At 31.9% G+C, this 12,514-nt stretch overlaps 1 protein-coding gene across 1 annotated transcript in view; it reads left to right on the top strand.

The window, feature by feature from the left end:
• LOC126836745 (sex peptide receptor) overlaps positions 1-12,514 on the top strand; it is a 159,215-nt gene that overhangs the window by 124,556 nt on the left and 22,145 nt on the right. Inside the window, exon 5 of the mRNA XM_050570368.1 lies at positions 5,565-5,745. Coding sequence (XP_050426325.1) covers positions 5,565-5,745 — 181 coding nt within the window. The remainder of the gene's footprint in view (positions 1-5,564; positions 5,746-12,514) is intronic.

The following is a 12,514-nucleotide window of genomic DNA, read 5'->3' on the forward strand; positions in this document are numbered from 1 at the left end:
TAGTATCAGAGTCGGAAAAATAGAGAACCGTTACACAATACAATACAACCACCGCGACACTGTATTAAAATTCAAGAAAAACACCATCCGTTTACGGGATGACTTCCTTTTATTTCTCTGCGCTTCCGTTTCACCTCTGGCATACTCCTATACATTCCGCAAAAGTCGCATTCCATGAATAATTCACATCATTATCGTATCGCTATACGCGAATAAAGACCCCAACGCTGGGGCCTTTACTCATGATTAACTTGCTGCGAAAATTCCGTTCGGCGGGACGTCTACATGGAAATTCTTGGAACAAGAAGAATTATTGTCGGCAATAGCTAGGATATGGATTCCAATTTTTTAATACATCACAGTCACATACAGTTACTACGCAGACCTGTCGTTAGCGAGAGACAAAAAAAAAAAAATCAGGCTTTTTACATGTGCACTCATGTGACGACCATGGCACCTCTGGTCGATAGCATTAAATGCTTAAATCTCAGAGATGGCCCTTAATTCTCATGTTTCCCTAGACGTTTGTTTAACGGCTACGACGTTTCAGATAACCTCTTTATTGGGTAGCTTTTGTTTAAAATGAAACGCGGGTTTATGGGATGAAGAAAATACACTCGACAACGTGCGAGGCTCTTTTTTCACTACCCTTATCGCATTTTAAACCGTACTACCTCTATCTTTTGATGTTGTTTTTTCTTAAAGTTTAGACGCATGACTTGACGCCGGTGCTTTACAGCAGAAAGTTTTCCTCTTCACCTTTTAAACTTTATATTAATAATAATTATTGCCTTGCTTGTATAATAATACACTCTGTAGTAGGTACCGTTTAAGTGCAGTTACACTTGAGTAGGTATCAACACTATCGCTTAAGATGCGCATTCTAATACTATTTTAGTATTTTTGTTTTTTCAAAAGGTATGTCGTTATTGTCTTACCATGACGCGGACCATAGCCAGTATATGTATAACCGAAGCTTGAGAAACGATCAATCAAACCCTAATAGACTGCTGAGGAGTAATGAAAAATATCGGTAAATTAAGTCGTTAGAGCCCAATAACGTTATACTGTATCGCATCCGGTGACAATGAAAAATATATACTATGTTATTTTATCACTAACGTCTGGCATTTAACTTCAATTCCGCCCTACTATAATACACTATTGTATTGTACACAGGCTTATTTTATAATAGTGGCGACGTCATTAACCGTGTAAAAATACAATAACTAATATTATTATTGGACATCAATAACAGTTTGCTTGAGACAAAACGCAAAGGGTGCAATGTAGTATTTTTTTTCTGCAAGCATTACTCAACCTCTCCCGTCATAGATTTCAAACCTTAATAACTTAAAAAGTTAAATTAAAATACACATATTGTGTATATTAAATGATAATTACAATATTACTATGTGCATACGTTATACCGCTCAATTTTCAAAAGTATTGATAGAGCTCTAAAATATGTAAAATATATTATTTAACAATTTTTTTTTTTTTAAATCTACAAAATTGTAATTACATAAAGTGATATTAAGTGTCCCGCGTTAAGTACGTCACTTTGTAGATAAATATCATAATAACAGGACGTATAGGTTTATTGTGCACAGACAGATTTTTTTTTGCAATTCTCGTATCATACAATTATTAACGACGAACTAACGTGATAAACTGTCTGCTCTGTAAATAGACAATTTATTTTGTTATAGATAAATTATGAGAAGACGTTCATTCGACAAAAAGCCATTTCGGTATGAAGTAGGTAAACACAATGTTAACGCGACGTCGTGTCAAAATATCCGGTATTTTTTTTTTCTTTAATAAACACACACACCCACGCGCAATGGAATCAGCTGGCACGAAAATCTAAAAAAAAACAAAATAATTTTTTTAATAAAAACAAATTGTTCGGTCGGAACAAAATTGTTCGTATTTTTTTGTTTCCTCGAGATTTTGTTCCCAATACGAACTTGTTGATGGTTTTTTTTTTGTTGAAAATTCAGAAAAAAATTACATTAGTCGCGTTGAAGTCACGCAGAGACTAATAGCAATGAATAGTGTTATTATTATTATTTTATAGAAACCCACTAGAACAACAAAAAACAAATTTGGGACAATAACGTTTCCATCGACCATCTGGCGTCGATGTCTTTCGGGTCAATCAGCAATAGCTTTTATTGAATTGTTTTTTTAACCGACAACATTTAGGTCTCAGTCAATTATTATGTCCACAGTGTAATTTCTCTCCAACGGACCGACGATTAATCAAGATTTTTTTCCTCCAAAGAAATTTTAATAAAGCAAGCATTAATCGGCGACCAAACGAGCTAACGAATCGTCTAAAAGATAATAGGTATAAATAATCTCGGTTTGTGTTTCAAGTAGAGGCAAAAATTCAAGAAATTGTTTCATTTGAGTCATTCATTGCAGCAGACACACCATAACGCCACCCATTTACTTGACGATGTTCTATTTTAAGCTGACATGTTGGAAATTAATAAAAAATTTACTACATTTTTAATATTAAGATATATTAGTATTAACCATTAATAATTGATTAACCCTTTATTTTATCGCACTGTCACAAACAGTTTAATGATCAGCACAGCGATAACAAATCGTGCTCGTGGGTTATTCAAAACCTATTTAGATTCATAAATACATTGGGAAAATTGGAAACCCATTGCCCGATGGTTTTAGTTTATAAATTTAAGTGCTCGACAATAGATTTGAATTATATTTTAAAGCTGATTTTCATCCCTTCCCTTCGTGATATAACTTTTGAAAAACAAAATTAAACGTGGAACAATTTTACAGTATTAATTCTTTTTATTTCATTAACTTTTTTAATTGAGAAAAATATACTACACATTTTGACTAGTTAATAACAAGTTTTGAATAACTATTTTTGAAGTTATTGAAGTTTCAAGTTTAGGGCAGGAGGAAAGGTGCAGTGTAATATTATTTTTATCTGCGCAAATTTCCCAACCGCACTTCCCCTCCCATCCTTACTTTTAAACTCTTATAACTTTAAACATAGTTATCCAAAGCTGGTTATCGCCAATCAACATTTTTAGTACATTATTCTCAATTTAAAAAGTTAATGAAATTAATGCGTAACCATTTAAGTTTCAAAAGTTGCTATCAAAAAAACTAAGATGGGAGTGGGGTAAAATAAAAAAATTATGAGAAATTGAGATCACATTGTGTAAAAACATTATGAAAAAAACAAATTAAAAATTATTAATTAAACACAGTGAGATATTGAGTGGTTCACGATAAGTTAATCACCCTATATGTATCTCAAACGTTAACCTAAATAATCAACACTTAAACATCCCTACACTTAACCAATTATTAGCAATCTAGTTTAACTTAAAATTCCACCAAAAACTCCACAATCATAATCATTCATTTCTATTCACTGACGCTTCAATTGGCAGAATAAAAGACAATATTATTGGTCAAGAGTCCTACTTCCAGCAATCGCGCAAAAACAATTGAAACATTCAAACACAGCTGCTTAAAGTGGTTAGAGGTGGTGGTTGTAGAAGTGTCGACGGTGAAATTAATATTCTGTCATTACGAACGTGACGTGACGATATTTGCGCAGAACAATATGCGATTATGCGGTAAAATTAGTAGATATAGGCAAGTGTGTGTACTTGTAATTGATTCGGTAATTTGAAGGAAACCACCACTCGCACTGACAGCTGCCGTACAGGACACGTAGTAATTCAGCGGTTAGACTGACAAGCGATTAGCAAGCCCGTCAATAGGATTTCCATGTGCCGACGTGCCCTATCATCATACTTTGGAGACCGCAAAACCGCTGTCATTGTAGTGTCTGTTGGAATTCGCATACGAACGAGTGAGTATTCCATTAGCGTCCAGGCAACAGGGGTACCCTCTCTGCAAAACCCACGGTTCTCTCGTATCTTTCTAAGCTGGCATATAATTCTGTTAAGTACCCTTAAGAATATTTTATAAGCTAAACGACACAGTAAACCGACCGAATATGTTTTGGTATTCCAATCGACACTTGACCCGAACATAAGCATATTAGTCTCCTAAACCACCACGTTGGACGCTTATAATCGCATGGAAGTTTCAACCAGTATGATGACTTATCCTACTGCATTTGTCAAACCGTACATAGCCGAGTGCAAATCATTTAAAACTAACGTATAAGGACCGGGACTAATTTGTCAGTCAGGAAAAACTGGTGTGTAATTGAACGTCCTGTTGACACTGAACTTCAATAGTAGAAATATCTGTTCTGAATAAAAATAACCAACGAATCGTGTATTTCACCAGTTAACCCTTATATTATAATAGTACAAATATACAACTATAGAACGAATATTATTGACAAGTTGAACATAGTATTACTTTGATGTAGTTTTTAAGCTATGATTAGACAGAACTTACTATAAAAGTAGTTTTCAATCTGAAAACTAGCTAAAATTGGCGTGTGGTTTAATTTTATAGACAAACCAAGGAATGAGCGATTTTATAACTAGCAGTTATAATCTTTTATGTATTATTAAGTTATACTAGTAGTTACTTATACCTATTCAAACAAACTAAACGTATCATCTTAGGATATTATTAGAATATTGAAACTCTACTTAAATTTTAAGTAAATATAGTTCATGCAAAAAGCCATTATACACCTATTTAAAGTTCCATATAGTTTTACATCTCGTGATGGTTTTGAAATATTAGACTCCACAGACGCTTCCTCATAGCTTTTAATCATATCACGTTTAAACAATGAAAACAAATCACTTAACCATTTTGAGTTCGAGGCCGACAAAGTATAAAACAAACAACATTACTTTGTCTGACATTTTAATGGCCTCAATCAACCATCAGTACCCGTCACTAAGAACTACAAATTTCCATCTTCAACGATTTAGACAAATTAATCATATGATTTTACTTAATTATATTTTTTAAATGAATCGAAAAATTAACAACCAATTATTTCAGATTATGTACGAGTTCCATATTGGTAGTACGATAAAAAAATGTACAAAAATTATTTTAGACTTTTTTCAGTATTATCTAAAAAAAAAACTATAGTTCATATGCTAAAACTGATATATGTTAACGGGCGATTATAAGTTTGAAGGGATTATACGCGTAAGGCCAGTAATCGCATTTTGTCTGGCGATCAGTTTAAGAACCTCTTGCTGCTAATTATTCTAAACCAAGTTTCCAACTCAATACAATGTACTTTTGTATGAACAGCACAACGAAATTACTGTTTTTGTCCAACAATCAATCATTTGTACCAAACAGTAGATGAAGTCCTTGATGGAAAATTAATGCATTTGGAAATTTACTACTATGATGAAAGCACCTCATAAGAACTACATTTTTTTTTTAAATTAAAAAGCAGAGAAAATAATTATTTATGAAATATTTTTAGAATACAAACTATTATATTTGGTATTTTATTAATCAACTCGATAGTACTTTATACGACTTTATGTGTATCAGATCAAATATTAACACAGTAAGTTATTAATTAAATCTTTATATTTTTTTTTCAGGTACATATACGTTTGTCATGCTCCGGTAGCCAGGACATGGTGTACCATGCCTCGTGTCCTTAAGTGTGTCGCTTGGATATCGATCATGGCGTCTTTGCACCAATCAACCCGGTTCGTGGACAGAGTATACGAACCCGTGAAGATATCTTGGAGAGGACAAGACTCGGTAATCGTGTGCCGGGTGAGTACTTAATGTTACTATATTGTTAAATACCAGTACAGGGAGTTAATTAAATAGAGGTTTGTATCGAGTCAAGCATTGATGAAATAGAAATGCTAAACCGTCGAAGATTAAATAGCAATATTACTCATAGCTCAGTTGTAAAAACAACTGTACATTTTACGTTTACTTAGATCATAAGCCTAATACTTCGGAGGTTTTTTTTTCTATCAATTTGGTTTTAATGTGAACGTACAACGATAAATTATTCACACAGCTTCCGCAGGTCGGAAATTACTTATGATAGCCCGGTCCAAGCAAAGTGTGTGCGTGAATGTCAAACACCTTACTGTATCTACATACAAATGAACTATTGTTTTGTGGCCTTAAAACTATAATATTGGTATACGTTAAAGAGAGGTAACCACCACACGAAATATCCTTAAAAGTTATAAATCTTAAATTAAACGCTCTATAAGACGTATAACATGCTAAACTGTATATGTTTGTTTAATTCAATATTACAATTATTCAGCTGTCCGGACGAAAATCACATCAGTACGTTTTATTAGTTTCCTTGATCCGCCTAAAGTCTCCGAAATAATAAAAATAATGACGATAAATGTTGAACTTTAACTTAGACTAATCTGAAAATAGTATCGTTTTTTTTTCTCATTCCTTCCGACGCTCTCAGAGTACTTTGCAAGTTAATAGCGTAGCATTTGTATGCGTTAAAGCTGTCCAAATGGTGAGCAGACCAATAAGTTTGTGCTGGTAGTGAATTACTAAAGTACCGACTTACAGTTATTTTATCTCGAGTACGGTAAACAAAAATAATAGCGTGACCGGGTACTAATGTCATCTTTGCTTACGCCCTAGGAATAAACCTGAATAAAAAGAAACGTACACAATATTATAAACTTTAGTACAGCTAAATATTGATTACAAATTATGAAATTGTAATGCTTAATTTATTTTCCCACGGCTATATTCTACTACATACTACATTCCCTAATGTATAGCGTAAACCGCGAATGTCATTAATCCTTGTATAAAAATTCAAATGTAATAGATAAGAGGACCTGAAATAAAATAATATTCGTCCGTCACCTATTGTTCCATTAGTTATATATAAAAAGCTCGTTCGAAAAAATGCATCAAGCAGATTTATCAACTATATTTCGGTTAGATGTCTTATAAGTTGTACCTTGATCCAGACTCTTTATTGGAGGACTAACTACACTCTTATCGTTAGACATATGTATTTTTAATTTGGTTCACAGTATTATGATTATTTAAACTTTGCAATTATTTGCTTACACGATCAATGGGCGCACGCAAACATTATTATAGCACACGGTATCTAGTCGACCAGCTGCAAAAGTATAAGTCATAATATGTGCAATTAGATACTAATTTGTCCGCAGTAAAATGTCATACATACATAACTAAAGAGAAAAAAATACAATATAAAATTCGTTTGGCATAAAACCTAAAAGAAAACAAGTGGCATAATGAACAGAAGGTACTTTTTTAACCATCTATACACATATCTAACTATTCCTGTGCACTTTGCGGTCTGTCGTTACAATACTAGTTAGTTGATAGGGTCTGGTGAATAATATGCTTGATTGGTTGCAGATATTTTGTTAGAGCCTGCAGGGGTTTAGAAGGATTTTAAATTTCCAAGATCATCTTTCTGGTTTGTTGGGATTGTAGTTGCCACAAGTAGACTAAATCGATTTCTTTCGAAATTTCAAAAAGAGAACGCCCACAATGTTTCAAGCAAAATAATTTTTTATTTATTGAATTTCGGTTATATGCCAGACTTATCCTGTCATCTGTTTAAAAACTCCGACTCTTCCGTGCAAACTCCATAGACGTCAAGTGATAGTCACATACTGGAAGCGACCATGCGTAGCGTGGCCGCACTGCACGGTAGTCGAGTTGGGCGGCGGGAAATGGCTGCTGTTACTGCTGCTGGTCTAACAGAAGCAGTGATCGACGTGCCAAGATCGATCGTACCGTTGGGGCAACAGCATGATTGCATGGCGCTATTGGTATCAAAGTCTGGTAACTTCAGCTGGCATCGGAATATCGAGCCAAACGGCACCCAAGTGGTTCGTTTTTGGCTGCCACAATGGTTTTGTCCCGTCCGGTTAGTTGCAAGTCTTTGAATTATGACGTTCTGAATGCAAAACCAAATAGATTGAGTGATCGCATCGCCGCCTCGCCTTGCAATGGTCCGAAAATCGTCTGATACGATAGTGTCTAGGCAAAAATATCTATGTTTTCAGCCAATAGTATATAAAACGCCACATAAGATAATATGATATTGGCCAAGATTATATACGTATTTATTGATTTTTTATAAAAATAATTATGGACCAATCAACATTTTCAGAAAATTGTTCTTAATTTAAGGATATAATTAAAATCTACGGTACCATTCAAGTTTCAAAAATTGATAAAGCTCTGAAAAAAACGATAAACATTTTAATATTGTATAGAAACAAAAAGAAAAATGTTTAAAAAAAAAACTACAAAATTAAAATGATTTTAAGAAATAATCAGTATTTTATCCTTAATGAATCACCTTGTAACTACAAACCAAACCGACGGTCGTTCCAAGTATAGTAACAATTAAGGTTTGAACGTATTGACCATGCAGGATTTTACTTTCTTGATATTATAAAAAAACAAATAAGTAAAATTGGAAAATTGGAAAAAAAAATCAAAATGACAACTTTGGGTGATTGTAAAGTAGCAATATAGTAATGTAGTAGCAGTGCCCTTTCTTAAATTGATTGCGCATCATTTATTTTTATATACTCCCCTCAAAAAAAAAACTCCAATAATAATAATCCGTACTAGATGATTTCTTATTTAATATTTTATGATAGATTGTATTTTTTTTTTTTTTTTTAATAGAAAATTTACAAAATTATAGTTTGTATACCACATAATAAATTCAGTAAATAAAAAATAATGACTTCTAGACAGAATAGAACAGCACCTGATCGCAACTGCGCTAAAAATAAAAAGTCATCAAAAATTTTATTTTTAAAAGATTAAAATACAGACCACTTTCTATTATGTTATTTCTAATTATAATTCCAATTTAAGTTTATAATCCGTTGATATAATAATATGAGTTCTTTATTAATAAATATTTATTTATTGGGCAAAAAAAGCATTTCTTTGTCTTATATATAAATAATGTAGTCCCTCAGTTTTATGGCATGAAGGAATTTATATTGTAAACTATCGATGAGATTTTAACAGTCATTCGAGAATTCAAGCCAAAGTGTGTGTGGAAGTATTTGTTATTTTTCAAAGAAAATTATTCCTACCATCGTTTACTCAAATAAATACTGGATAGTAGAAAGGTAAAACTTAAAATGAATAATAACTGTAGTGAGACCGGCGTATGCCGGTGAGTATTAGGCTTTTTAAGTTGTTTAGTTTGTATTATTGTTCACAGTTTTAAACTCGGATGCTCATGCTCGTGTGAAATGGATAACACTATTATTAAACCGGCCGTTTTAACTATTTTGGCACGAATTTAAAAGCTTTACGCATTTCCAAAGAATTATAAGGCAATTGTGAATTATGCGAAAGTACCTAATTGGCTAGTACTTTAAGACCACTAATAGTTTGACCGAAGAAGTTTTCTAACAGCTTCGGTGCCCACAAGACATTGACGGTTTATAATAGTAAAACAGCAATTTGCACACTGGTTCAATTATAATATATAAGGTACCGCTCGACCTACCTGTGAAAATAGACTACAGACCATAGCGGTTACAATTTAATTATAACGTTTGATGACACCTAGGTTTATTTTAAAAAATAATATTTTTCTGCTATGGGTTGTACCTTAGCTTCGAACACACTTATAGCTTCAGTTAATTTATATTCAACCGTTTTACAATTTATACTTACTCGTACATTTGAAGAGGCTTACCATAAATAAAAAAAACTTCTCAAAACGAATAGTCCTTATTATGTTATGGCACCAAAAAACGTATTATTAGGCTTAATCTAATATATATTTTTTTAATTTAACTTTTTTAACTGGGGGTTTTAATCTATAAAGGTTGAAGGTTTATTATATGTTTTGTATCGAACTCAAAAATATCCGTCAAGATGAAAAAAGGTCGTATAATTTGTGCGTAATAGTAGTCTTTTGAGCTTATCTTTCTAATCAAAACTATTTATTTATTTATTATTATTATATACGGGCTGGGCCCTTTTTACATATATATATATACATATATTTAAACTATCTATCTGTCTTTCACACACCACATCGGATGTATTTGTGGCAGTTGTACGTTTCCAACCGTAACCCAATCGATTACCAGTGATACATTTAGTTATATAATAACGTGTCGGTGGTCTTAGTTTATTACGACGGTAATATATTGAGGCTTCGAGTGTTATTAATTGCCACAATAAGTTGCATGTGTGCCCTATCGCCGTTAGCTGCTCCTATAAAGCATTTGAAAGTTTCTCAGTTCTGACAGCAAACGCGAGTTCGTTACACATGGCGTGGTGCACCGGAAGAGTGTAATCACTGCTTGTTTGCAGCAACAAGAACAAGAACAACAAAAACAAGTAAAGGTGTTACAAATAATAGCTATTTTGAAAAATACACGAGGGGAAAATAAATAAAAGACTTTGCGGAAAATAACAAATGAATGAACATCTCAAACGACAACGCACCTAATTACAGCTGAATCTGTACACGTCGTCGTTAAGCCACACAGCCATTTTTAACTTGCAACTGTACTTTAGTTGCGTCGTCCCATTCAAATCCGAGTTCATGTTATATCATCAAAAATACCTCAGCGGGCCACAGTCGTCTCGCCGATAGCCATCTCCTTATACTAGAGTTTTCTTTATTGTACTCTTTTTTTATTTTCTTTGTGATTTATTATCGTACAAAACAGCATTGTGTAAAAAAAACCATTCTCGTCCTGAGTCCTGAGACGCAATTTCCGTAAGTTCACACCCAATGCCTTTTTTCCCAAAACTTCTCAACAGTTTCTTAGCTCTCTACAATCACGTATGTGTTCGTAATGATGAACACAGTTGATAAAATAGTGTGAAACATCCAGGAGGACACTGATACGTAGATCATTTCTTGATTTTTTAAAAATTGAGTAAGTTTGGTAATTTAAATTTTTAAAAAAATGATGTTAATAACTTTAAGAGCTTGTTGTGAATAGGAAAAAAACAAAATGCTACACACTAATAATGAGAAGACATGTATTTGTCTAGCTTTATTATAAGATAACATACAGGTATATCGAATTTCATATCTATGTGATAAAATGGTTTGTATTTAAAAAAAAATAATTGTGTGTTACATGTTACACATTTTTCTTTAGAGACGCAGATCTCTGAAACTGATGAACGGACTTTGATATTTAGGGTCTTCTTAAAATCACCATGACATATAGAAGTACAGTGAAGTTACAGAACTTTATATAATATAATTTATTCACTATGCAAAAAATGCGTTTTTATGATATACAATTTTCAAGGTAATTAAAACACATTTTTCTACCTTTTTATACTTTTTGAAGTAATTGTCTAATAATAAAAGACACATTTAAAATATTTCTCGAAAAATGAATAATCAAGAAAGTCTACATATCAACTTGGCTTAACATTTTTTACTAAATCTATGTCATAAGAACATACATTATAATATTATCAAAACACAATGTATAGGTAAAATTTATATGAACATTTTATAAGTAAAATCGACAAATTTTTACTCAAATTTCAAATTTCTTAAAAATTTAAATATTTATTATATACACTTTAAAAAAAATTACATGTGCATATTTTTATGTATTGCGTACAATTGAATACTTCATTATCGGTGACATACAGTTTAATTATCTTCAAGATTTCGGCTACATTCAGCGTTTTGAGAGAGAACAATTTTCTTTATCAAAATATAAATATTACCTTATAGTCATGAAATGTATCATGACTCGATTCAATTTTTTTAATTATCTTTTGTTAAAATTTAACTTTTTTTTTTAAATTTTTTTAATACTATAGATTCACTATCACTTATAAATCATAATAAATATTAATTTAACCAACCATAATATAATTCAATTTCAAATATATCTTAAGTGCATATAAGAAAATTAAAATTTATCTTGACTTCCAGTCATGTAGGGATTCAAAAAGAAGCTGCCCATAAGCTCTATTAGGCCTAATAGTTATATTCACTGAAAAAATGATAATTTTCATAATATCTCGGTGAATTTTACAATTAAAACATTTATTGCATTTTTTATAACGATATTCGACGGAGAAAAATCATTCAAATCTACTTATGTTTTGTTTTATTCAACATACTAAACAATTAATACAAGTGAAGTAAGGAAAATTAATTATTAAACTGTTGTTGTTATGAAAATAAAATAGAAAGTTTCCGGAATCACCGTATACTTCATATCATAATATAATAATAGTTTATTATGAAAAGCTAATAAATAATGATAATATGAAAACTTTTTTTTCTAATGAAACTTAAAGCACTAATAATAGCTGACCGTAATTATTACCTCGAGCTACTATTAATATAATTTATTACAGCTACTTAAATTTAATACCAACCATAAACACTTCAAAACCACCCACTGTTATTATTTGCCTCCTTTTTGTATTGTTTTCGCCTTCTCAAAACGGACATTCACCTTTTACACAAAATAAATAATCGTTTTCACACTCGGATGTTTACATTACCTGCAAGTAATAT

Source organism: Adelges cooleyi, unplaced genomic scaffold (assembly GCF_023614345.1).
Source record: "Adelges cooleyi isolate 19-005CV unplaced genomic scaffold, UGA_ACOO_1.1 ACOO_flye_CR_arks_rails_tigmint_CR_PRNA_247, whole genome shotgun sequence".
Lineage (NCBI taxonomy): Eukaryota > Metazoa > Arthropoda > Insecta > Hemiptera > Adelgidae > Adelges > Adelges cooleyi.